Source organism: Micropterus dolomieu, linkage group LG05, assembly GCF_021292245.1.
Source record: "Micropterus dolomieu isolate WLL.071019.BEF.003 ecotype Adirondacks linkage group LG05, ASM2129224v1, whole genome shotgun sequence".
Classification (NCBI taxonomy): Eukaryota; Metazoa; Chordata; class Actinopteri; order Centrarchiformes; family Centrarchidae; genus Micropterus; species Micropterus dolomieu.
This window is the reverse complement of record NC_060154.1, coordinates 22,592,639-22,620,345: the sequence shown is the minus strand read 5'-3', so window position 1 is coordinate 22,620,345 and position 27,707 is coordinate 22,592,639. Positions and strand designations below refer to the sequence as shown.

The window sequence follows — 27,707 nt, the reverse complement described above, 5'->3', positions numbered from 1 at the left end:
AAACTTAGCATTTCCGAGGTGTGTATGAACGCAGCATGACGCCGCCTGTGGTGGCTCATTACATTATCTGGCAACCGGAGTGGCAGCGGACAGAAGAGAGGGGATCCCCGGGATTTTTACGCCGAAGCCAGCTAAATACTAACACCAAACATCTGAAAATTACGGGGTAACTCGGTCAGGCTCCTCCTAGACTTCGTAAGTCCATGTATTTAATTATCTTATCAACTAATCCATTATTTAAATTTTTGAATTAAATTATGACGACGAAGGGAAGTTTCTCTGTCTGTGTTAGCTCAGCTAACGTAAGTTAAGCTAGCTAGCATAGCTTGATCTCAGCTAACATGCAAGGTAACAGTTTGTGTGTCGCTCTGCTACACACATACACCTACCGAGCACGGACTGCCAAGAACATACCGCCTCAAAAAGTCGAGGAATAATAAAACTAACTTCCCCGGCAAACTTGTATTAAGGTGCACCAATAGTATAATGTAATGTAAGCTATTCATTTTTTCTACCCACAATGAAGCTTCAAAACTCCGAGGAAAAAACCTGCCATTTTCTGTGTGTAATTAGCGCTTGATAATTTGTGAATACATTTAGCCACTGTCTGTCTGGGCAGGCGAGTGTCCAGGGAGTTAGCGTTAGCAGGCTAACTTAGCTCGCTAGCTAGCCTTTTAACACTGGCAGCTCACCGAGATGTGGTCGGTTTCATTGTCTGTCGTGTATCGCTATTTGGACGCGTACAGACATCCAAACTAAATGCCACAATCTCTATCATTGTATTTAAAGGAGTATGTGCTACAGTGTTAAGCAACTTTGATACAGTCTCTGTAACCGCTAATAACCACAATTGGCTGTTAGCTCCCATTAGTTAGCCACTGGTTTTGTAGCCGGACAGATGGACAGGTTGTTATTGGCAAGCCAAGTTAACGTTAGCATGAGATAGCTTGTTGTTGTTGATGGGTTAGTTGGAAATAGGTAGCTATTCTTATGGACAAAGTTGGGTCACTGAAGTTTCTGAACATCATAACCAGTATTGTCACCGATTATTGTTAAGCCGACTGTTCATCTTAGCCGTGGATGGGTATGATTATGGGTTTATGAGCCATTGATCTCAGAACTTTGTCAGATTAGCTCAACCGTGAAAAGCCTTTTTATGGAGGCGTAATGGTGGACGGTGGTGCCTCCGTCTGGGTGTGTGTGTCTGTCTGTCTGTCCACGACTGGTTAGTAGCTATCACCTAAGCAAGACTAAAGACAACTGTTTAGCAGAATATCAATGTTATTGTAACTGAGGTCTAATTCACCTCTTATAGGATGTCTTCCTGCTAAGTCTAAAGGCTGGCTCCGTAACTGCTAATTATACTGTTCATTTCCAGCTGAAGTCAAGTATCTGAAAACATTCCTGTGATATTAATCATATTATGTTAATTGTGTGGTATCTTGTTTATGATATATATATATATATATATATATATATATACACACACAAGTCTTGTGTGGGCTCTATTAGGCCTCAGCGTTATGCTTTTTAAAAAAAGGCAGTCTCTGCATCTACAGCAAGCTATGAACGATGGGTCATGTTGTTTGAGTGGACACTTCAAGTCAGTTTTGTATTCACCTGTCCTTGAGGTGTGTTTAATCTGAACAACGGTGTGTGTGTATTCCTACCTCTACTGAACAAGTGCCTTCCTTTCAGAGCAAGCAGAAAGTTGGCACACTTGGCTGGTGATGGGGGACACATGTCTCTTTACATTTTATGATGGGACTTGGATTTGCCAGAGGAAGGGTGCCTCTTAAGAAAAACCCTCCTGAGTGATGTGACCAGACAAGCATGATTTGAGATCCACTCTTATTCTGCCGCACCAGGACTAAAATGGTTTAAAGATACATGTATTTTCCACTAACCACTAGGTGTTTTCGCTTTTTGTCTTGGGCTCAGAGGTACCTTGCTCATTTTAGCTGTTGTGTAGTTTATTATGGGTGTATTAGTTTTAGTATTTTCAAGTCCTTATTTGAGGAATTTAATCTTGCTGTAAGTGTTTTTTGTGCTAAATTACAATTTGTGCAGTTTAATCCTGATTTTGGGCAATGGGGATGAACGTGAAGGATCGGATGGAATTGTTACACTGCACGCTTAAGTATTTACATCTGCTTCATGGCTATGTTGCATTCAATGTATCTAAACTAAAAAACAGATTCACTTGCACTATTGTGTTATTACTTCTTAAAACCAGTTTATTAATGTGAGACATTTTAAAATGGAAGTCACATCTGTTTCACACAGATGGTGTACCCCTTTTACAGGGAAATGTGAAATTCCCTGCATTATTCTTTGTTTCTTACTTGTTCTATTGAGTAACAACAGCACATAGACCTAATACTGACCTAAACACTTTGCAGAATAGTATGGCATAGCTCTTACTGTTCCTGTCCATCCACATCTGGCTGTGGTGTTATTATAATAGTATCTGTGTGGCTTACTGTAGGGTGCAGTTTAACACAGCAGTTAGTCTGGCCGAGTGTGAGCCCCGTCATTGTGAAAAGGTTAACAGGAAATGCTGGTGAAACCAGAAAGTCTCTTCAAAAATCGACTATCAGTGTCGATGTGGATGAGAGATGAGGGACCTTGTTCTAGTTTAGTTTTTAAGATCAGGATAAAGCCACCGTCATCAGGAAAAGACAGACTGTAGGATTCTTTCAGACAGTGGTAATCCCTTGTTCTTTGTCAAATAAGATGCAAAAGTGAAAGAGGCTTCTGCAAGTGAAAATTGACGACCTGTTCTGCTGTGGTAGTTCACTTTGTAGCTTTGCTTTAATGTCACATGACAGTGTCAACGCCACAGTTGTGCTACATAGTGCTTGCTACATTGAGCTAAGTACTTCACCCTGTGTGCCATTGTTAAAATACTTTTTCAGAAGGGCTGAAAGTGATTGGGTGCTTTGACTGACTTTGTTTCTGAACATGTAGTCAATTCAAATCACAAATTTGCCTCAAGGGGCTTTAGGAGAGAGAGAGTGAGTGATGACGACTCCCCCACCCCTCCCCCAGGATGTCAACATTTAAGGCATCCTCCAAGGCTGAGCTGTAATGTTCGCTAGCTTAGTGGTGCTAGGTGAGCTAGCAGTATCAAACTATTAGAATATTATTATTTTTTTATTGCGCACTCTTCCTTCTGCTCTGTGATACGGTTAGCAGCACCATAAATTATATTTATGTAACCACAATAACAAAAATCTATTTCGGCTCTAGTAGTTTGTGTCATTGCTACTTGTCACAGCCCCTGTCCTTGGCACAACTAGTGAGTGTCAGTCACACTGAACTTCTGAACTGAACTGTTGAGATTTTAGGATTAGCCTGCTGCCTACATGTATTTATGTAGCTGTAACTTTCATTAAAAAGGTTAATTTTAATTAAAAAACAAATCTTATGAATTAATTTTTTTAGGGCGATGATGTCATAAAATATGATGAAAGCCATTTTAAAAGCCCAATAGAAGCTTTGAACAAAAAAAAATTACATTGGGGGTACAGTCCTGCACATCTACATAGTATTTTTAAGATCTGAATGTTTTCTTGTCCTTTAAGGACTGTCCTGTCCGTTCTCCTGTTTGTTTGAGAAGAAACCGCCGATGTTTGACAGACTGAAATGTTTTTCTGTTTACCCTGTTGGACTTTATATTGACTCAAGCATGTGTGTTAACAGTGTGACCAACCTGTCTTAGACAGTTGGATGCATGTGTTAAGTGATAAGTTGTGCATTGTGTTTAAAGAAGCTAACCTCAAATTCCTTTGACTTCAGACTAATTTATAGCATCCACCTTTCTTCACCGTACTTCCCAGACTTGGTACTTTACCCCGTGACAGGAAGCTTTATAGTTCTAGCTCTCACTGCTATTTGTGTGGCCACTGCCCAAAGAAATACTGCTTACTGGTTCAGACTGGACATGCATTCGTACATTTTGGTATTCCTTCAATAAATGGACACCTGTTGACCTTGGCTTACAATGACTTGGCCCTTAAAATACTAAGCGGTGCTTAAGATTGCCCTCCATACTCATAGAGGCACTACTTTCATGAGGAGGTAGAGAAGTGAACAAATTAGTTCTTGCTCAGTTAAAAGTTTGTGTTTGGTTAGAAACATATTCCCATCCTTGACATATTTAAAACAACACTTTTTAATGCATGAAAGCTATGTAGTATATTGGAAGAGAGTGTCCACTTCTGCTTTGTATTCACTTCAGTGTGTAGCTGTATAGCGCAGCAGCATTTCCTAAACAATCTAATTCATTCAACGTATATAGTAATATGTGTTCACAGGGGCTTTTCTAAGTGCTGGATTCTGGCTGAATAGCCGTCTGCTTGCCTCTGACTGACAGGCCACTTCTGCCACTAAACGGCTTTTAAAGTTTAGAAGTTCAGGGTACTGGTTACATTGATTTCTGCAGCCAAGCAAGCCCTCATATTTTCAGAGCTATAGCCAGCACTTGGTACTGTGATGGTAAGAAACTTACTGTTTACTTGGATAATGTTAATGCCAATCCTGCTTCTATTTGGTTCAACTAGCATTTTTGCTCACAAGTGACAACCCACATGACCAGTATTGCCTGAAATCACATCTGATCTGATGTAAACCAGACTAATTGTACATTCTCAGCTAGGTTATGGAATACACATTTCAAAGTTGTTTTTTCAGTCTGCCTGTAACAAGTGCTTCCATTGTGTGGCCAGTGCTGACATGGCAACTCTCGAACTCTCAGTGCAGCAAACAGGCAGACAGGCAACTTGGATACATGCAGCATCAAGGCATGTGTCCAAGAGGGGACAGCCTGCCCTGCCTGACTCCCTGCCACATGGCTGTTTTGTGCAGATTGTGTGTACATGTATTTCACTACCGTGCCTGGACTAGAAGTCATCAAAACAAGGGTTAACTACACTGACGTTGGAAGCTTGAGCCCACTGGTCACTTACCCCATTTATAATTGTCAAAGTAATCTGTTTCTCTAGTAGAAAGTGTATATTAGTAGACGCAGAACAAGGCTTTAAAGTCACAGCTGTGGAAGGGGGTTTGGAAAGGGACAAGATGAAGAATCGGGTGAAATTTATAGTGTCACGCTAGATAAAAATAGGGATAAATAGTTCATATGCTAGTCTTTGTGCCAGAGTGCTGTGAGGTGTTCCACACATTGCTTTTATTCTCTTCTACCACATCATACTACATAGGAAAGAAATGACCTGATTATCATTCCTGAAGCTCACTGTCCTTTCTACTGTCCCATTTTTTTTTCTTGTACATTATCAGGCTGATATCATGTAGGCTTTGGGTAAAAATGACAGTGGTTACAAATCTTATTTCACATAACCATAATGACTCCATAACTGAATGTGGGTCTTTTTCTATTTTATTTTATTATTTTATACCTGAAGGTCCCTCCAGAATTCCTATGTATGATGGTATAGTATCATTGGAAAACAACAATCGCAAACTATAGCATGTGTTTAGCCGTGTGCGGGGCTCAGACTACACAATATTTTTACTCTGTCAGATTACGTGATTAGATGTCACATTGTTGCCTACATGTTGGCGGACCAATCATAGCGTGTCACCTTCATCATCCCAGCAATTGTAGTCCGCTCAAGTAACCATAAATAGAGACACAAGGCAACATGAAAAGTCCTATCTATAATGATTCGGAGGTCATAAGCTATTAGAATTTGCATCATCTGCTCATTAACACAACAGCACTGCTGCTGACACAAATTGTATTAGGGTTTTATATTCAAACACACAGCAGGCACCGCACTATGCACACATTTTTTTCACTTCACCTCTGCTGCTACAACTCCATCCTAGGGGGAAACACTATTATGATATTTCTTTGCATCATAAAGGTGGGGTTACTTATGCGATTCTGGAGAAATCCAACACCTCGACAAATACCATGATATAGAGTGAAAAACTAAAAAGCAAGGCCAAGTTCGGACTTCTGTCCGTTAAAGCTCGGATTTGACAAGTTCAGCTCCGGAGTACAAACTCCCAGGAATGGGAGCACGCAGGCTGTCATTCAGCAATTGGAACAGCAGCGGACTTGATGACGGCTGGACCCGTTAGCAGGCGGGACCTCGCATCTCCAAAAACGTCACGCAATTTTTTAAAAATAAGCTCTGTCTTGAGAAATCAACCACATATTTGGAGTTTAAACAACTATATTCCTGCTTAAAAAAACCTCTTAAAACTACTATATGTGACACAAGAACAGCAGTATCCGACATTTCCGCTTTTTGGCTGCGAAATGCATTCTGGGTTATCTGGCTATCCGAAGTCCACACAAGTCACCACCAATGCAGGCTCTGTAAAACGGGCGGAGCGAGAACACATGCGGACTTTTGAATTGGAACAGTACTTTGGCTGCGACTGATGATGTTTCACAAGTCCACAAGTACAGACAAGAACGCAGATTGAGAAACAACCCACTTAAAGTAACTAACGTTAGCTAGGTTGTGGGTTAGCAGCGAACTGTTGTTCGCTAACCTGCTGCTGCAAAGCTAGCAAAGCATGAAAGGACACGACAGTCCCAGAGTAGTCCAGCATTTCCAGACTGTGGAGAAGTTTTTCTACTCACAGCTCTCTGCTGCTATAGCTAACATCACAAGTTAAGTTAAGTCTTGGTGGACTAGACACACACATCATGTCTGGAATTGCTGGAATAGTGTTGTGTGGCTCAACAGACTTCTCTCTTTGCTATGAACTCCTCGTTTTGGCTTGCATTGTCTGATTCCTCCTGTTCAGTATTAGTATTAGTAAACTTCACTCTCATCCACGTTTGTTTATTCTGAATGCAAAGTTCTTCTCAGCAACGCCGGGATGTGTGGCAGGACGGACCGCGGTGAAGTTACTTTCAAGTTAGATATTAGTTTTACATTGGATATTTGGCAGACTAGCTATACCGCGGTGCAAACAGTGCCTCGTGAAAATATTACGGGAAAGTGTGGCATTTGCGACAATGAAATAAATGATAGAGCATACCTGTAAACCATATACGTTTTGATATCGTCAAACGATAGATTGTAACTGAGTAAATTTATCTTTTGACATCCACCTTTCAACTCTACAGAGTGGTGTTTGATAATTCAGAGATCATATTTTGGGCCGAGTATCGTTTGAAGGCGACACATTGTGTTAATGAGAATATTCATGTGGGACAATGAAAACAAATGTGAATGATGATGATGATACAGTTTGAGGTTCAGCCTACCCAGGTTACATCCACGTTTGGGCACTACTTTGAACTACTGGCACTACTTTTTTTTTTTTTTTTTTACTGAAACTGGGCATAAACACTATTAAGGCAAAGTCAGCACCAACATTGTCTCTGCATATGAAAGCACCAAATCATACTCCAGTGCCATATTGTTCTTTTATTTAATTCTCTTTCCACCTGAAACATTGCCAAGACATAGCATAATTAAACGAGAAAGAATCTGACCAAATATTTGGGGTTAGAGAACTCAGCAACTGGATTTTTGGGGCAGACACAATCCAGTCGATGCCAGAGACTGTAGCCACCGTGATGTCACCCATTGGTTTTTGGACTACCATTTTGGATCCTCGAGTTTGGCATTTTGTCTGTCGCCATCTTGTGTTTTATTGGAACGAGATGGTCATGAGAGGGTGGAGCTAGGTAGCTTGGTGCATCTGTATTTTACGTTTAATATGATGTTATCTGGGATGCTAATTTTTGAGAGAGAAAAACTGGTTTAAAACAAAAAGTACTTACTGGGAAAAAATGAACAGCTGACTCCTTAGTGTCTTTAAGGACAACTACTAAATTTTTAGGCGACCAAAATGTTTTTTCAATGGTGCTAGTTAAATGTATAAGGTCCAGTGGCTATGATTCACCTCTGTGCTGATTGACAGGTGATCATGGTAGCAACTTGTCAATCTCAAGGTAGCTATGCCCTAAAGCATACCCTGCTTTGTCTATTTTACTCTAGAAGATTTGAAAACTAGCAACCATTTTTATTCCTCACCTGCAGCTCACGTTAGACTATCAAGTCGGCAAAAGTCAGCCGCTGTCATCTCAAACTCACCTATTGTCATTGACTACAATGCAATCAGACATCTCTTTGCAACTGGTGTAGTTGCCCCCTGCTGCTCATTAAAAATAATACTTATTCAAGTTTCTTCCACATTGGCTTCACTTTTCAGACCCAGAGGTTGCCGCTTGGTTGATACTCAAAGTACTACCCTGTCATGACATCACTGTTGGGTGTGGTAACCAGTGTCATAGGAACCACTTATGGCCACACCCAATGGTGGTGTTGTGTGTAGCCATTAAAAACAGACCTTGTGACAGAGGTGTTGCTGTCCTTGAATAGGTGTAGCCCAACATTCAAACTTTAAGCAGGCGCAACCGAATGCTCAAATGTTCATGCCAGTTGTGATGCTGAAAAGGAAGGCATGCTGAACTGAAACTGGTAAAATGTTGACCAGTTGGTAGGCATTGATCTTCTCAAACGAACACTTGTCTATTGACTAAATACACTGACTTCACATTGTCTTGATGTGTTTTTTGTAAATTTTGATTTTGTAACTATTTTCAACATCTAATTGCTGGCTAAACTGGTGATAGCTTTTCTTGAATGAACTGTTGATTGGCCTGTAGATTCAGAACTTCAGAAGGTAAATTCCTCATTTTCATTCTTCCAGGAAAATGCTTGGTAATTAACAATCCTGCAAGGCAAGTTTTTCTGCATGCACAATTGAATGAGGTTTGTAATAACTTCTGCTGTTTGCTTATGCCAACAGGTATTTTATTTACAGTATTATCATTCAAATCACCTAATTTGCAACCACTTCATATTTATTAATACTCCAGTCTGCACATCTGAAATCTCTCTTTTTGATGATTTTTCATCTCTGGTGTCTTTTGGATGTCTGTTCTGTACTACATAATGTTTTATTTCCCATGGTCTAACCCAGATTAATCTCTACTGATAGACTGAAGGATCTCCTGAAAGTTATGATTGCCGACTTGACTCAAAAGTATGAAGCAACTGACCTACTTTACCCGGTTGTGTTCTTCAGCTATGTGCACTGGTGGCGATGTGCTCAGCTCCTAGTTGTCTTGTCTGGTATGCTGTATTTCTTTACACCCTTTAAGCTTTTTTTCCTCCTTCTCCTCTGGTCACTTCCTTCTACCATCCATTTCTGAGAAATGTAATTTGATAGTTGCCTGCGTGTGTCCTGGCCCTGCAGTCTGTATGTGGGTATGGGCTTCTGGTTTTACAGGATTATGAAGTAACCATTTGGAAGCAATTTAGCTGAAATTGGAGATGATCCGTGTCCAGGGTTTTTGAAAACATTTAGCTGTTCCTTTTTTATTATAGCTAGTAAACATTTGTGGTTGATAATGTATCCAGTGATTTTTGTCGTTTGAGGCTGAAGTAAACTACTGGAGAAGGTTGACTTGAGATGTTATGGTGCTTTAGAGCTTGATAATATAGATGTTCCTTACATCATTTGATGGTCAGTAAATAATGTTCTGTTAATGGTGTGAATCAGTTTCTCAAAAGACTTCATAGACTGTTCTAATGCATTGCACAAGACTTGTCTGTGCGTACGTGCCAAAATCTCAAAGCGATATGGGCTATGAGAATGATGTGTGCTTTTTATTTATGTTAGTTCTGTTATAAGTTAACGTTTTAAAGTACAGGCATCAGTGTGTGTCTGTGCTATAAAACCAACCTCGGCTATACATGTATTAATGACCCTGTATGTTGATGCAATCTTTTTGCTCATGTGCAAAAGTCTGATATGCATTTCCTTGGCTTACTGCTGTTGTCGTCACGTTGCTGAGGGAGAATCCAGGTGGAGACATGCGCACACATACATACACTCTGTGTGGCTCTGGCTCTCACTTGCTCACACACACACACACACACACACACACACACACACACACACACACACACACACACACACACACACAGGCAGTCTGGCAGATTCAGGGTTAAAGGCTTCCATTTTGTTAGGTAACACCCTAATGGTCTGATCTGTCAGTGGCGTTAAAATGGCAGGGGCTTAACCCTTGGCGTTCGGGACACAACCAGTAGGGGCACACGCATACACTCTGGTCTGGCCGAGCCTACAACTGAGCAACGGAGGGGAGGGGAGGGGGAGGAAGAGGGAAGGAAGAGGGAAGGACGAAGAGTGAGCGAGAGAGAGAAGACAAGAGTATTTTTCACTTGGGTACAGTCAGATTATGGCACAGCTAATCACATGCGCTCTGCACCCTTCTCCCTCCACCAACCAGGGCACCACCTCAGCTGGATCCCTGCCCCCACTTCTAAGCTGGTGAGCGCAGATAGCATAGGTACCGGTAGTCCTGATCTTTTTTTCTATTTAGGTGATATCCCAAAGGAAGATTACCTAACTATGTGATGGTGTGAAATGTAAACTGAAAAGAAATTAAATAAATGGCATAAAGAAAGCAGTAGGAGTAACACTTTAAAGAGTAGTAAGCGATCAACCTGAATTTAAGATAATCATCACCTGGCCATATCTGCTAGTAAAACAACTGGCAGTTTGAGCGATTAATTCAGTATTACAAGGGCCAGGGCCCTTTAGCCACACAAGAAAGAGTCATCGCTCTGCTGTCTTTTATTGAGCAATAATAATCCATACGTGTATTGCTTTTATTGGTCAGTATAATTGTTGTTTTCCCTCTCGGTGAACCCTAAGGACACTGTTGAAAATACTTTTTTTTTTTTAAAGAATGGCCGTTAATGTGTTGCCTGGCTGAGTCCAGTCCCAGTGGGGGAGATCATTACAGTGCTGGAGATGAGGGGCTAGCGCGCTACCTGAGGGGATGAGGCTTAGCTATTGAGCTGTTCTCTATGAACTACTGGACACAATAGGAGACCTATTGACAATAAAACCAGTCCAGGTCACAAGATTTCCATTTGCTTTCAGGCAAGTGCATGTTATCCTGCCGCACTCCACACAGGGATGATAGATTTTCTTGATAAACACATTATTTTAATGACAAGATGACTGTTGTTAGCCTATACAACTAACAAATGCAAATTTGTTAAATGTATTGATTTGAGCAAGCCTGCTCTGAGGTAGTTACTGTGTAGGATATCAAACAGCTCGGTACAAACCTTTTCATACGTGTGTGTGCGTTTTGTTTTTTTCTATCAAAGATCTGCTCTGCCCTTTGGGCTTATTATTCTGAGGAAAACAAGGAACCACATTTGTGGAGAATTTTCAATTTTTGGTACAGTGTGGAAGACAAAGAAATGCAGAAGATAAAATGCATTGTAAACAGTAAAGAGTGACTCATGGGCCCTGGGTCTAGCTGTAAAAATTAAGACATGGACACTTTTTCATATAGTCGATAAGTGATCTTAAACAGCTTCTAACAACATCTTAGTATTGTTCCAACTTTGTAACAGAAGTATGAGCACATAGCGATATCTGTACTGGCCTTGAAAGTCAAGTCTCAGTAGGACTACTGTCAAGGTCAGGTGCAGATGACATATATATAAGTTTATTAAATTGTATTACATTTAAATAATTTATGAATTTTTATATGTCACTAATATGCACAACAGTTGCAGGTATGACTCGATGTTCTGCAATCACAATGGATCTCTAACCATGTTTTTTTCCCCCGTGCGTCTCTAATCCTGGTTACAAAGTGTTCTTTACAGTGAGAGGCTTCTTTATGTGTGTGGGCAGCACAGTACATCTGATAACTCAACAGATAACGTACCTTAAACTACATAAAACTTACCATTCTTCCGTTTTTGGTATTGATGGTTCAGTTTGGCAGGTCTATTCCTGCGTCCAGCTTAGCGGACAGCAGAGAAAGGGCTGTGGTGACGTAGTAGTAAAGCGTTTGCTCAAAGTTGAACTGTATTCAACTCAATTTGCTTGAATTGCTTCTCCAAAAACGGATATAATGTTAGGCATTTTCGAAACCTACAAAATCAACAGCAATATGATCTTGCTAGTAATTTGTTCCGAATGATTTAGTGTTTTTATCTTATACTTTGTTGTGCGTGTGTGTGTTCTTGTTTTGGGAGCAGGTCATACGAACCTGATTTTCAAAAATCAGTCAGCATTTTTTCATTCCTGTTATCTGAACGCGGGCCTCGAGAGCACAGGGCTACCTGTGTAGTGTAAACGGAAGAGCTGTGATATGACAGGCATATACTGTATAAAACTTATATGCCTTAATGTCTACAACTTCACCCATACGTTTCTATAGAGCCCTCGTGAAGGTCAATATGAGTCGCTCCCGGAAGCTCAGGCCGTCGCCATCTTGGCGATGCCTGACTCTGGCTAATCCGGTGGCTTAGAGATGGGATGAGGAGCTCTGAGATACGGAGGGAGCTCAGAGTAGAGCCTCTGCTTCTTCACATCGAAAGGAGACGGTTTATACTGGAGGTGGAGTTCTGAACAAGGATTGTGCACAGTAAAAGGCAGAGCTGATCCTTGAACAGAACTACTGTTCTGGCAGCAAGGTTTGGGGTAGCAGTTCCCTCCAGAAATCTCCTGATAGACAAGCCAGAATTGTTTTGTGAGATTGTTGTCAGTTTCATTTGGTTTTACTCTCTGGATGGATGTAGCTGTGGGAGCATCAGAACTGCCAGGAATGCTACTGGCACTGGATTGCCTGGCCATAGAATACAAATTCCTGATGTCTTTTTTTCAAACCAAATTATTGTTGTTTAAGCAAAGGATGCTCTAAAAAAGATATGCTCCTCTGAAATTCATTTTAAACACATACTCATTTCCAAACCTGGAGATTGACTTTTACATTGTCCTGGCTCAACTTGGACAGAGAAAGAGCTTTGTGTCATAATGATTTTTAATTTGGGTCATGTACTTGTGTTATACCCGTTTTTCCCTGTCGTCACAAGTACTCTGAGCAGTGTCTCTTTGCAACACTATCTTAGCTTCTGGCATCTTGAAGTACTGATGCCATGTTTTTCGTTCTTCCAAACTTCTCAGGTGACACTATGAATGGCTAGGCATAGATAGACTCTTGCATTTGATGGCAAGGCTCATATAGGCTTTCTAGATAGTTAAGATGCCTTCTCTAGATGAATGGCGATAGTTTGTTTTTGTTTTTGTTTTCAGTTCAGGTTTTCTTCTTCACATTTTCGATAGCTCATAGTGTGAGTGCTGAAAACCCGGAGGCTGTGAATGACCTCTTATCACACAGCAGGCCCTCAGAGCTCATATAGAAATCAAGGCGCTCAATAGAAAGTGGGCTCCAGTGAGAGCGTACATAACACTCATAATCACAGTATATGCATGGTTGCTTGGCAGCAGTGCATCCACTATATGAAACATTGCATTCATGATGCCATCCATCTCTACTGGGACAAAAGTAGCCACGTGTCTCTAGACCTGAAACTAGCAACCCCAGCCGCCTTGGTAACATGCAGGTCTGATACAGCACAGTCCCAAAGGGTTACAGCCATTTTGTACATGACACGGTTCACTGCAACACCGTTACTGCCAAAGCAATGTGCACCCTCCATTTCTACAGTCTTACAATATATGGTTTCTGAAGCACTGTGTGGTATATGGGTGTGTGCGCACGCACACACACAAGCAGGCTGTCATCTCTGGCAGATAGATAGCCTTTGTGTCCTGGGATGGTACAGCAGGGCACATCTGTCCTTGTTGTGTACTAGAGCAGGGTGCATTTTAGGCTCCACACACTCAACAAACACAGACCTGAATGTTTTAGCTGTATTGCAGTTGCTTTATTTTGGATGTTTGTTGGTTTAGTTATTTCTAGCGTCTCTTGGCTCAACATCTTACAAAGTGTCAAGGACGCATGTGTTTTCTCTCCAGTACAGACTTGGCTGAATCAAGGTTATTATAGTTTAGGATTTTTCATTAGTTTTTATTTTTGTTTTTTTTGACTTTTTAATTAGTATTTAACGTGGGTTTTCTAGTTTTAGTTTTTACTATTTTTAACACGTTGTCTAAATATACAGAAAACTGAAAACCCTAAGAGCAAACTACACTAATCCTACTACCCAGTATGAACAGCAGACACGTTAACCAAGCGCAAGGGGAGCTCGCAATCAACGGATAAGGGGCAAGTTCATCACACATGCAGGATGAGCTCTAAGCCAGACCACCAGAACAGAACAAAACAAGGAAAAGAAAACCACCAAGGTGGTGTACTAACGTTATTGCAACCCAAACTAAACAACACAACTCTATACAGTTGTTGCATTCATATTTTTTGTACACATGTAAAAGATAATATGTTCAAATCCTAACAGCTACGTAGCCGATCCCTACCTGGGTTTCCCCAACTAAAGCCCATTTATACTCCTGCGTACCCATGCATTTAAACTTGTGCATAGGTGTGTCCGCCATTCTGCAATTACACCCCCAAATGCTGGTCGGCAATAGCGCTACAGCGTCCACTGTGTTGACTTTTGCCAGCCGAGCAGGCTGACTTCCGGTTTAGCGCTCCGCTAACGTAAATGGGGGTAAAATTGTATACATGCGGCTGGTGTAGCCTTTTCAAATGTTACCGACCGAATGGATCACATTCTGATAGCGAAACGAGTCATTTTGCTCGGGTTGCGACGGTCAAATATATTGATTCACTGTTGATTTACAGCCGCTGTTTTGCCTGCTAGTAAATGTTACTTCAAAGCGCAGGGTACTTCCGGTCGGCTCGGAGGCATTGCGAGGCCAGGGCCGTTGTTCGAGGCTACCCAGGCGACCAATCGCAGAGCTTACGGTCCACGTCAGGCGACGGCGTAGCCTCTGTGTAGCCCTGTAGTGTACGCCGTCGATTTGACGCAGAAGTATTAAGGTAACCTACCCCTAACATTACATGGGCTCTCCTCGTAACAGTGCTACACTGAAGCCAGACGCCACCCTGACCCCGGGCTCTCTTGATGTATAAAGCAATTGTGGCAGGACAGCCACACAACACGCAGTGTGCCAGCTCTTGACACGGAGGACAAAAGCATAACACACCCGCAGCTCACCAACAGGTGCCTATCGGCTAATCACAGCGCGCACCGCTAAACTGCCTGTCGGGCCAGACCAACTGCCTAGCAACATCAGTCCCACTGGCTTCATATATACTCAAAATATAAGCTTAGGTCCTATAAAATAAATAAACAAAAACTAAGGACATTTATTCTTTCATTTTAGTTAGTTTTAGTTAGTTTTGAAAACCAAAAATACAGTTTTAGTTATCGTTTTTTTTTTTTTGTAAAGCCTCGTTTTTATTTTTATTTCAGTTAACGACAATGTTTCTTTAGATCTAGTTTTTGTTATTTCGTTCGTCTTCGTTAATGATAATAACCTTGGGCTGAATTCACAGATGTGAATTGTTAAAACAAACAGCAGCCTTACCGCAGACTAGGGCTGCAAGTCAACATTATTTTCATTGTCGATTTATTTTCTCAAATAATGGATTAGTAGTTGTTGTGGTCTGTGAAACATATATTTCCCAGATCCCAAGATGACGTCCTCAAATGTTTTGTTTTTGTCCACAACCCAAAGGTAGAATTCAGTTTTACTGTCATGCAGGAGTAAAGAAACCAGAAATATTCACATTTAAGGAGCTGGAATCAGTTTGAGTAATTCTTTTGGAAAAATAAGTAAAACAAACTGATTAATCGATTTTTATCAAAATAGTTGCCAGTTCATTTAATAGTTGACAATTGATCGTTGCAGTTCTACATTGTCGACAAAACAAACCTGGAAAGAGATTCCACCCCAGTTTTTTGAGGGAAATGGTCATCTTTAAAAATGTATTGATTATACCCTTTGTTGTTGAGTCATGTACATCAACATGTACAATATTTGATTTAGCTGATATTTCCAGCTGTATAATAAAGGGGAAACCCTGAGGTGTACAGGCGTCTCTGGTCCTACTGCCAGTGTCCCAGATGCTGACCCAAATCTCACTCACTAAGATTTCTGGGAAAACCCATTACACAGCAGAAAAATAGCAACAACACTGTGCAACATTCATACCAAGTGGACCAATGTAGGCCAGGCACTCATTATGGAACAGGTATTCCCAGACTGTCTTGAATAAACATTTTATGGTAATAATGGTTATAAAAATGCGATGCTTATAAACACAAGGATGAGCTCATGTCTATCATTGCGCATTTAAAAATTGCAATTTGATAGTCTAATTCAATATTTGGACTGATCCCAAGTGCACGTGTCCATGTACACCATCTTGCATATCTGATTCAGAAAGCTGACTTAGTGACTTCCTAGTCCAACGTGCCATCATCACAGCTCCACATGACTCCATCCCAAGATTCCATGAGACAAAAAGCGCTTCCCTGAAAACCGGTTCAAACTGGTCTGCGACTGAGAGGAAGGCGCAGGTTTAACCCCTGGAGAGACGGGGGTGGCAGAAGGGAGGGGGAGAGGGAGATGGGGAGGCCACAGGCACGGCCCATACGGGGAAGGAAGGAGGAGGCTAATATGATGTCGTGTTTTCGGACATTCCAGAACGTGTCTACCAGACAACAGGAGGGCAGACGCATCACGGATGACTAACTTCTGTCAACAGCTGCTGACAGACATCAAAACCCACCTTTCATGATATTTGACACTCTTAAAATTATTCTTAAAACACTATTTCAATATTGTTGTGGTAACATATAAATAAAAATGTTAATACTCTGCTACCTCCTAAGGCTTAAAGATAAAAAGCAAAGGTTATCATTGATCACAGGAAAATGTGTACAAAAACTCCCTCTATGAGCCTGTCATCTGTAAAGCAAAACACTGAAAGAACCGCAAAGTAAGGTGGGAAAATTAAATGGCTTTTCAGATATTTCAACATATCGCTGTCTGCACTTAGAGCTGCAACAATTAATCAATTAGTTGTCAACTATTAAAATAATCGCTAACTATTTTCATAATTCATTAATCAATAAAGAAAATGATCTGATTCCAGCTTCTTAAATGTAAATATTTTCTGGTTTCATTCCTCCAATACAAGACATTTGAGGATGTCTTCTTGGGCTTGGGGAAACGGTGATCGACATTTCTGACAATTTTCTGACACTCTGTAGACCAAACCACTAATCAATTAATTGAGAAAATAATCCACAGATTAATCGACAATGAAGATAATTGTTTGTTGCAGCCCTAGTCGACATCTGGGTTCAGGGCGAAACACACATTTTGGGGTTCTTTGTTTTTGTTTTGTGTTGCTGCTACTTTATATTTCACATAATTACACTGGTGCAGCTTCGTTTGCACAATCTGAATCCCTTGTTTCATGTAATGGCAATGCTTGGAATAAAATGTGATTAAAAGTACTTACTTAACTTACACTGATATTCACAACAATAGGTGGGATTGATTGGGAGCTTTTGTTTCTAGTAGGCTGTCTGCCATTTAAACCTATTTGGTTTAACTTCCTCAGTCACTCCTGTCAGACCTGTCAGGTCAGTTATCACTGTAGCGCTTACACCTGCAATGCTGTCGTCCAGTTTTATTGTCTCAATTTAAATTAAATTCAGGCAGTTACAACTTTCCGTGTTCCCTCCCTGCAGTGGATGCTGCATTGTTTACTGCACACAATGATCAGACCTCAGCTAGGGTAACTCCACCAACAAAAATAAAAGACTTCTTCTTTCTTACTGGAGAAATAAATATACTCTTATTTCCAAATCAGATTGGACTGGGAATCCTCTGCTGGCTATAGCTGTACTGACCATTGAAGATGATGGCTTATTTTCCTAAAAAAAAAAAAAACTCATCAGAGCGCTTGATATAAAAAATGTATCTCATTTAGTGCCTTCCCGTATTTTGAGATGTGGTTATGGTAACGTACTTCAGTGACAAAAGGCACTTCTACAAGGGGATAACTCAGACTTATAGGAGCCTGCAAAATAGTGTAAAGAAGGAGTGTGCAGTATAATATGATTAAATCATGAAAAGTAATATTCATTTTGAGAGTTGCTCTGATGAAACTAGCACTAACACTCATGAAAGTTAAACTTCTACTACAGTGCGCCTTTATCTAAATATTCATCTACTGTCCAAACCTGTACCCTGCTGTCTATTTTGAATCCATGCATTAGCCACAAGTTGAATTATTTTGTTTGTCTGTTATTGTTTTGTAAATGTATTTCCACTGTCACCGTTTCCAACGGTTTCAATCTTCTCTTTCTCCAGGGTGAGAGCAGCCATGTCAGAGGAGGCAGTGCGTCAAACGCGCAGCCAGAAGCGGGCTCTGGAGAGGGACCATGCAGCTCTTGTAGAGTCCCCAGGGGACATGGACAGTAAACGGGTTAAGCTGGAGAAAGGTGATGAAGCTGGAGCTCCCTTGGCCCTGCTGGGATCTGGAGCTGAGGGTGTCAAGCTGAAGAGTGAGCAGGCTGCAAAGGTAGCAGCCAGCATCCTAAAAGCTGGGGAAGTAAAGGCCACCATCAAGGTGGAGGTGCAGACCGGAGACGAGCCTGTTGACATGAGCACATCCAAAAGGTGAGACAAGGCCAAATATCACCTGCCACGAGCTGTTTGATGTGTTGAACTCTTGAAGTAGTACTAGCAATGCTTCAGTGTTCATGCCAACATATTAGTGTTCAGTTTACATGATTGTGTCATAGTCGTTAATCTGTGCATAACAATGAAAGGATTAATATAAACACTTTAACATTTACATCTGTTCCTGCACACTGGGCCTCAAGATTGCATAGTCAGCCAGTCAACTTTGCCCACAATAAAACCTTTAGTATTTCCAGCTGGATAAAATGCAACATAATCTTCTACAAAGCAGTTTGTGTGTGTGATGGTATGAAATGCAAAGAAAATTTTGCTGCTATTTGGTTATGTTTATCTGATGTTGAATCACCATATGGGTTAGGGTGGAGGGGTGAATGGCAAGACTTCACACAAGCTGACGACTGAGGCACAGTATGTGTCTGCGTATTTTGTGTATAAGTTTTGTTTAAACAATTCTAAATTAGTTTTCATATACTGTAGGCCTGAGATTTCATGCTTGCATGCACAAAGCGTGGTTGTGCGTGTGATTGTGTCTATTGGAGTTTCGGGTTTCTCTCTTAACTTTGCACTAGCTAGTGGTCTGACAGGAGTCATACAGGAAGTCGCTGTGTGGTTGTCGAGAGCCTGCCCCCATTTTGAAAAGTTTGAGGCTCCTGAGGCCCGGGCTCCATTTTCTCCCACAGCAGCACCTGAACTCTGCCTCACACTTCACACAAAATGAAGGCTATGTGTCACAAACTGGTTCCAACTGGCCGTTGCCATGGTTTCCACATTGGAAGGAGCCGTTGGAGGAAGGAGGGGCCAGCAGGGGTGGTGGGTGTGTCACATGACCACAGAGAAATGCCTGATGTCATGTGACGTGTTTGGTAGAGCGATAAATACACACACACTGATGTGATGGCAGTTCAAGTGGGACAGAAAGAGGGGATTAAGCTGGAAGTGTGTTGGCTCTGTTTGGGGTATATCACAAGTTCACAGAAGTGTCACCTTTGGCCCCGGTTTAACCCTCACCATCGGTTTGTGTGCTTACTCACTACAAGGTGATTATCCTTTAGGTACAAAAGACTTGATCTATGTAGGCCAACTTTTTAAAACTATCGCTGAAATGTAAATCACGCCAAATTGCCCCATGCCTTTAATGGGTTCATGTATAAGAAGTGTCACAGAGAAGAAACAGTTCTCCTCTTAAGTAGTTTGCATATTGAGAATGTCAGTATTTGAACACATCTTTGCTAACTATTTCCCTTACATAAAGAGCCTTACGTAGCTTAAAATGGCATTTTGATCAGAAGCCTACTGCAATAATGACTGATTCAGCAATCCTAGTGGGGTTAGCGCGGAGCCATGATCGGAGAAGCCGAGGCATGCAGAAGCACTGGACCTTACATAACCAAGCTGCTGTGTGTTGTGATGCTTGTGTAAGCTGTTCTCAATAGAGTAGTAGCAGCAATCGCAAGCTAGTCTGTGTCATTTTGTCAGGGAGGCCAAGTCAGTCAAGGCACTGGGTCACCATTTGGATTTTGTTTGTGGAAGATGATGAAGCTCTTGATTCCTCTGTAATGCTTCTTGTGTCTGACAGTTTATCATATCTTATGTGCGGAATGTAAACAGAGCTGGGGAGGACACTGCTGCCGGTTCGTTCTTCAGCTGTGCTTCAGGAGAGTAATCTTTCTCAGGCCAGCAGTTTTCTGAAAGTGTCGGGGTGTTGGGCATCTTTCTAGATTTAAATGAAACACATCACGGAAGTGCTTTCCAGGAAGTAGCAGTATAATGTATTGACAAGGTTTGATCGTGTACTAAGCAGCCGGGCGGTATGACTGATATAAATGTTTGTTGTAGCTTGTGTTGTGATTGCTTAGTCTGCTGAAATTCTCATCCTAAAATTTAAGTATAAACAACATGGTTATTTGTTATGTAGTTGACCTTGTTGAACTGTGCATGCAGTGTCTGTTGAGGGGAGCTGTTAGACCGAGGTTTTGAGGAAGGAGAGGATCGCAGATAGACGTATCTGAAGACAGGAGAGTGCAAAAAGAAGAAAAAGTGTGAAGAACTGAGTCAGTGAGTTGCGAGTATAAAAGATGAACAAGTAAGGATGGGGGATGGGCATGTGAAGTAGTGACTGAGTGATTGAGTGAGAGAGAGTGTACACAATAGGTTGGCTCCTGGCCATGTATTCCCCTCCCCCTCACTGTCACCCTCACTGTCTCCAGCGGACCTCCGCTCTGCTCAGCTTGTGACTCTGGTGTCGGCAGCTGGGAGGGAGGGGAGAGCTGAGGCCCAGGCTGTGCCGATCCGGCTAGGCCACAGGCCTCGCCACGGAGGTAGGGGAGGGGTGAGGCCCTGTATGGGTGGTAAACTGGGCCTAAGCTTGAAGTCCTGAAGCCGCTCACTCAGTAGCCTCTGAACAAATTATATAACTTCACTCTGTTTATGCATGCATAACTCCACATTATGACCCAAACCTCTACCTCTCCCACACTGTTACACAGTCCCTGCCTTACCTCACCTCCACCAGTTCTCCTTAACATTCAGACTTATTTTTTTTAACGCACGACCCTCAGGAGCTGACAGGATCCCCACTGTGACAGAAGCAGATTTTTTCTTCTACCGTGGTCCACGCGTTGTAAAAATTACAACCACCCCCCTCCAGACTGATGCATATGTAGCGTCCCATTAGTCGCCTTTGTTCTCCTTAGTCTTCAGGAAAAGCCTCTTAACATTTTATCAAAGGCTTTAGGCCTTTTCTTTCTATAAAAGCAATAATGTAGTTAATTTGCCCTTTTGCACGGTTTTTGTGACTGACTTTGCTGTTTCTGATGGAAGGGAGAGCGCAGGAGGTCTATCTGATGTAACCTTTTGCTGGAGATAATGGGTTGTTGCGATCTTCCCCTGCCGCCATTACTCCATTATTGATCTCTTGGTTCTTGTCGTCTTGTGTGTCCCAGTGCACATTTGCACTACAACAGGGAAGATGAAATTATAATTATATACTGCCATCTACTGGATGCAAGACAGAACTACAAGTTAGTTGCGGTATTTCTAGGCTGAAGGAATTGGAGTTGAATGTTGATTGAACGATGAAACACATTCTCAGTATTATTGTTTTCTGCCTTTTTGTGTTTCTCCTCAGTGACATTAAGAAAGAGCGGCAGCCACCATCGCCAGATGATGTGATTGTGTTATCGGACAATGAGCCATCCAGCCCTCTCATGAATGGCCACTGCTTCACCAAGACTGACACGGATAAACTCATGGTAGGAAAGCAGTGTTTAAACTGCATAAAACACTGCGCACTGACTTAGAAGTCTTCATTCTCACTTAGTGATGGCCGTACCAACTATTTTTGGGTTAGTCACTAGTGACAAAGCTTTTAAATTGTACATTTATCTCTGCTGAGTCTTCTTTTTATCTGATTTGGTGTGTACATATAGAAGAGTTCTCCTGAGGAGAGGGAACGCATCATCAAACAGCTGAAGGAGGAGCTGCGACTCCAAGAGGCCAAGCTGGTGCTGCTTAAGAAACTACGACAGAGCCAGATTCAGAAGGAGAGCACTGTGCAGAAGGTACAAACCCCAGGAGATGAAAGAGTGTTGATTGTTAATTTGTTAGAGCTGATCGATGCATCAGGAATGGGAATTTTTTTTTTTTTAAAGATTTTATGAAAACACAACTGCTCTTTATGATAAGGGTCCTGGTTTTCCTAAAATGTTGTTTTCCAATTTACATCAACAATGAAGATTTTTTTGCTTATTCATGCCTTTAGGTAAACACAACTTTATGGTCTAATACTATACCCTGTTAATTTCTAGGCGACTGGCTCTGTAGCCACCCCTCCTCCTCTGGTGAGAGGTAGCATCACATCAAGCAAAGGACCCCTCCAGGTAGTTACAACATTTTGTTAGTGCCACCTGCCACAATTTGTAGTGTAGATCCTGGATTGATGTATGATAAAGTAAATTATACGTCTTACAAAGAGGATACTGAGCAACACAAGTGTGTCATTTACTGTATATTTGCATTTTTGTGTTTACAGGTGACAGGTCGAAGCTCAGGCACAGTGATCCCTCCTCCCTTGGTGCGGGGTGGGCAACACGTCCCGTCCAAACACAACTCTCAGATTGTCATGCCACCCCTGGTCAGAGGGGCCCAGGTTAGTGTGAGTGGGCGACGACACTGTTGAGATGAAATTTCTAATCACCTTGGCCCACATTTTGAAGTGTTCTCATTTAAAGAAGTTAAGATATAAAGAGCTGTTTTTTAATTTCTTTCTTTGTCTTGCTTGCTCTCTTCATGAATCTGTGATTGCTGCTTCTGCGTGTGTGCTGCTATCAGCCTATTGCAATGACTCCCCAGCAGATAGCCAGTCTACGTCAGCAACAGCAGCAGCACAGCGGTTCAGGCCCCCCTCCACTCTTACTGGCTCCCAGGGCTTCTGTGCCCAATGTCCAGGTCCAGGGCCAGAGGATCATTCAGCAGGGACTCATTCGGGTGGCTAATGTGGCCAACAGTAATGTCATGGTCAACATCCCTCAGGTGAGGACACAGTATACAAGCACACTCGTCCTTTTCATAGGAAGTTTGACGCTGCATAGCTCTCATGCATATGGTCAACCTTAACAATGACATCCTCATGTGTAGTTGCTGAAGTGGTTTCTATTGTGTTTGTGTCCAGGCCTCTCCAACCAGCCTAAAGGGCTCTTCAGCATCACCCAACTCGAGTGTCAACGATTCCCCAGCCAGCCGACAGGCGGCTGCTAAGCTTGCACTGCGTAAGCAGTTGGAGAAGACGCTGCTGGAGATCCCTCCACCTAAACCTCCTGCCCCTGAGTTCAACTTTCTGCCTTCAGCAGCAAATAATGAGTTTATCTACTTATTGGGGTTGGAAGAGGTGGTGCAAAAACTTCTGGAGATGCACGGCAGGGGTGGGTAGATCTTTGCACTCTGCTAGCTAGTTTAGGGATGTTGTTGTAAAATGGTCGATTAAATATACTTGTTGACTTGTAGTCTAAAGAAGCTTTGTTTTTTTGTTTTTTTTATATAGGTAATATGGGCCCAGCTGCTGCCATGGCCAGCACTATTCTCAAAGAGCCATACACCTGTGCCCAGTGTAAGACAGACTTTACCTCCCGCTGGAGGAAGGAGAAGGCTGGTACCATCCTCTGCGACCAATGCATGTCGTCCAATCAGAAGAAGGCTCTGAAGGCTGAGCACACCAATCGACTGAAGGCAGCCTTTGTTAAGGCACTCCAACAGGAGCAGGAGATTGAGCAGCGTATCCTCCAGCAGGCAGCCTCGTCTTCATCTTCCTCCTCTGTCTCTAAAACCACCTCGTCCTCCTCTCCCTCAATGTCGAAGAGTGAGATGCTGATGTCCCAGCAGTACAAGCAGGTCAGGGCTGCCATGCAGCACAGATCTGTGGCTGCCCACCACTCCACTGTTAAGCCGGTTAGTAGTGTGATGGACCAACACTGTTGTTTAAAATGTTTTTTTCTTAGATTAGTAGCCAAAACATTTGCGTGTTAAGTAACACCTTCGCCAACACACAGCACGCCTCCCATTGTTTTGTCTTTCTGCAGAGTCAGCTGTCACACAGCATCCAGTCTGCAATGAGCTCTCGTGGTGTGGCCCACTCGTTCACTTCTTCCTCTCAGCTGCAGAGCGCAGTGACAGCAGCAGCGCTGGGCAGCAGGCCAGGTAAGCATGCTGCTGCACGCCTGCTGCAGCAGGGGTCAAAGGTCAGCGCCGGCAGCAGCAGCAGTAACCAGGGCAACGTGGCTACCTGGAGGAAGCAGAGCAGCGGCAACACAGGTAGATAAACGTGAGACGAGGTTAGACAGGGGAACACGCCTCACCCGTTCTCTCTTTCTGCTCCCCTTTGGGGTAATCACACTCTTCTAAGGTGGATTCCTCACTGGTATTGTTACTTCTCCGTCTTTTAGAATTATTTTGTAGTGTCATGATACTCAAATAAATCATCACTCATGTTTTGACATCTTGGTTAATGCCATCCTCTTACTTCATCTTTGAAAATACTGTGTAATATGCATTCATAGAATAAATGTACAAAAGTTCAGTCTCCAGTACATTGACCACTGATGTGTTTGTTTCCTGACAGGTGTGACTATGGCCTATGTGAACCCCAGCTTGTCTGCCCATAAGACCACCTCTGCTGTCGAGCGTCAGCGAGAGTACCTCCTGGACATGATTCCCTCCCGTTCTATCTCCCAAGCAGCCAACACATGGAAATAATGCAATCTTCCTCCCTACTGACATCATAACTATTACCCCTCTTAATATCAATAACAGCCATTCTCATTATCATTCTAATCCCTTCTATGGACTCTGCCTCTGGCTAAAATGGTGCAGGGGAGAATCAGCCTAGTCTGTTGGATACAGGCGTTCCTTCACCTCTTCCTCAGATATTTCTGCTACCATCTTCCTTACCTGAATCCTTCATCCCAAATTGGAGTTGTGCTGTGACAACTTGGGCTTCTGGGATACAAGGAACATGTCAAATAGAATTTGGGGTTGTTTTTTTTTTTTTTTGAGGGTTTACATGGGCGTGTACAATTTTACAAACGTCTCCAGCGGTGTTGCCTCTCCCTCCCTGTATATTGGCTGAACCTCCCAGTTTGCACCAAGAGGAAACAATCCCTGAGCTCCCCTGCTTCTGGATTAGGCAGGGAAAAAAATAATAATCACTCTTATACATAATAGAATATTCGCCTTATGTCCTACCCTACTCCATTCTGATCCAATCAGACTCAGGCCCATGTGGTGGCTGAACCGAACTTGACTGAAGACCTCATCACAGGGATTGTGGTTGAGCTTCAAGGACCATCCACGAAATGATAACTGCTTCAGCTTTGCAAAAATGAATAACAAAAAAAAGACTGTAAAAAATGATCTGTATCTGCACACAGACTGCCTCTTCTCTCTAACCCACAGCAGTGTATAGTTGAGAAGTTGATGTGTGTCAGATTATTTTGTATGGCTGAATGTTAGGATTTCGTCTTTTCTTCTATAAGTCATATACTGTGTTTCGAATATTGTGCTCCCTGATACTTTGGAAGTGGCCTGTTGTCGAGGTCTGAATTTACAGGCTCATGTTACTGTTGAGGTGGTTTTACATCTGCTGGGTTCCATGTTGTGGCCTACTTTTAAATACTTTGTTTTTTCTAAGATGAAGAGGAAGAATAAAGATTAAGGTTTCACTTACTCAAGTAAAGACATGGAGCATATGTTTGGAGGACTATTCTTCTTGAATATTGTACAAAAAAAAAACCTTCCAAAGAACTAGTGGAGCCCAAATGGAATCCCTTCTGCTAGAAGGTTTCTAGTTTATTTGAACCCTCTCTGGATATAAACATGAATTCATGCTAAACTGAGGGGGTGTAAGGAATGTCATATTTTTGACATTGTTTTGCTTTTAGTCATAGGTTGTGGTGCATTATTTTTCTTCTATAGACACACTGTCTCTGGGTTTATTTATAGGGTCATGTTAGTAAAGATATATGCTAATGCCCTACGTTTGAATGGGCCTCCACTTAAAATGTTTTGTTTTCTCTTGTGTGTCCGGTGACTCCCCACTCACCTTACGATTGGTCTGTGAGAAGCTGGACAGCTTTCAGAATGTAGTTATGCAAAAACCCCTATAGCAACAAATGACATGAACTTCTTAGTCTTTAACATTAAGGGTGTGTATGATTTCTGTCAGGTCCTTAAATTGAGCTAACTATGCCTTTCACATGAGTTCTAGCGCATTTTTATCAGGTTGCAGCAGCACAGGATAAGCTAGTGAATTCCAATATGTCCTACATTAAACAGGGTAGTTCCCATTGCTCATGGCGTTGAATTTGTTTATAAACCATGTGCTGTTGTCTTTAATTTCAGTCACTGGGGTGGTCCCAATATATTTAGCCCGACCGCTCAGCAATGGCTTTACTCAGACATTTCTGTAGCCTATTGGAAAAATGTTAAAAATTAAAAAATATTTCAACAGTTGTGTTGGTTTTTAAGCAGTAAAAAATAAAATGTTCATGCATATTTCAAAGTCTGAATGTTTTACGAGCAATATGTTTAAAAACGCAAACCCAACTGTCAGGAGGCTAACCACCCCAGCAGTCATTTTCTGTGTAATGCATCTGTCCCATATTTGTTATAATTTTTACATTTAAGCAATAGTGATGGCTATCTCATCGCTATGCATTTACAAACCTGGAGTCTTGCTGCCCTGTTGCCTCACTTTTAATTTCACAATTCATCCATGATGTGATCATCTAATGCGACATTGTAAGGATTTGTGTCCTGTATCCAGAGTGCACTCTTCAGCTCACTGCTTATCGGGCATGCATACAGAGAGATGGTGCACTGCATTAGGTAACTGGGCATCAGTTGAAGTTTATCCCTCTCTATTGGGGTATCATCACTGTACATTTGGGTTTCATTTAGGATGGCGCAACAATGCAGTATGCGTATTGCTGATGGAAATACAAGCGTACAAAGTTTAATTTAAATTTCTCAAGGTTTTGTATTTCTGTCTCAGCGTAGCATCGGGAAATCTTCCAGGTTGTCTGTACATTCCTGAAAGGCAGAAGGTAGCAGCCCGCGTCTTGTGGATGCAAAATAAGCAATCTGGAATGAGCCCGTCATTTTGTGCCCTGCTAAGTGTAACCCTGTGCTGTCCTGACTACTGCCTGTTGCTGCTGTTTGACAACAAAATCACCATTCCGTTTGTTTGGGGTTGTAAGCTCTGCTAAACGCAGTGCAGCCCAGATGGAAAAGAAAATTATGTATGAGAAATGTTTGTTTGTTTTTTTTGAATTTTTTTCCTGCTCTATCAAATAATAAAACTAATTTTAACCCCTCTTTCATGGCTGGTTTGCCTGTTCGTTCATGACAGCAGAGTTGCAACTATGGTCAAATAGTTGATTGGGAGAAAACTAATCTGTAACTCTTAAAATAATCGATTTATCATAATGTACAGCCAAACATTGTCTCGTTCCAGCTTCTCCAAGGGTTTTTTGTTTTTCTTTGTTTTATATCATTGAGAACTGAATGTATTTGGGTTTTGGACTTGGCCCAATAGAACATTTGATAATGTCACACAGGACTTTGAATAATTAATTGTTAGTTTTAGCCCTAAATCATAGTTACATTTA

At 41.9% G+C, this 27,707-nt stretch overlaps 1 protein-coding gene across 2 annotated transcripts; it reads left to right on the top strand.

Annotated features, from left to right (window-relative positions):
• Positions 1 to 34: 34 nt before the first annotated feature.
• gatad2ab (GATA zinc finger domain containing 2Ab) lies at positions 35 to 27,414 on the top strand. Of its 2 annotated transcripts, none has more exons than XM_046049814.1 (11): positions 35 to 195; positions 18,217 to 18,525; positions 21,677 to 21,800; positions 21,978 to 22,109; positions 22,356 to 22,427; positions 22,580 to 22,696; positions 22,879 to 23,079; positions 23,219 to 23,468; positions 23,588 to 23,991; positions 24,123 to 24,354; positions 24,662 to 27,414. In XM_046049814.1, exons 2-11 carry the CDS (start codon positions 18,230 to 18,232, stop codon positions 24,793 to 24,795), a joined length of 1,962 nt encoding a protein of 653 aa, XP_045905770.1. In that variant the 5' UTR covers positions 35 to 195; positions 18,217 to 18,229; the 3' UTR covers positions 24,796 to 27,414. The 2 variants fall into 2 exon arrangements, with proteins under 2 accessions (XP_045905770.1, XP_045905769.1); XM_046049813.1 differs by lacking the exon at positions 35 to 195 and adding an exon at positions 10,250 to 10,356.
• The last annotated feature ends 293 nt before the right edge of the window (positions 27,415 to 27,707 follow it).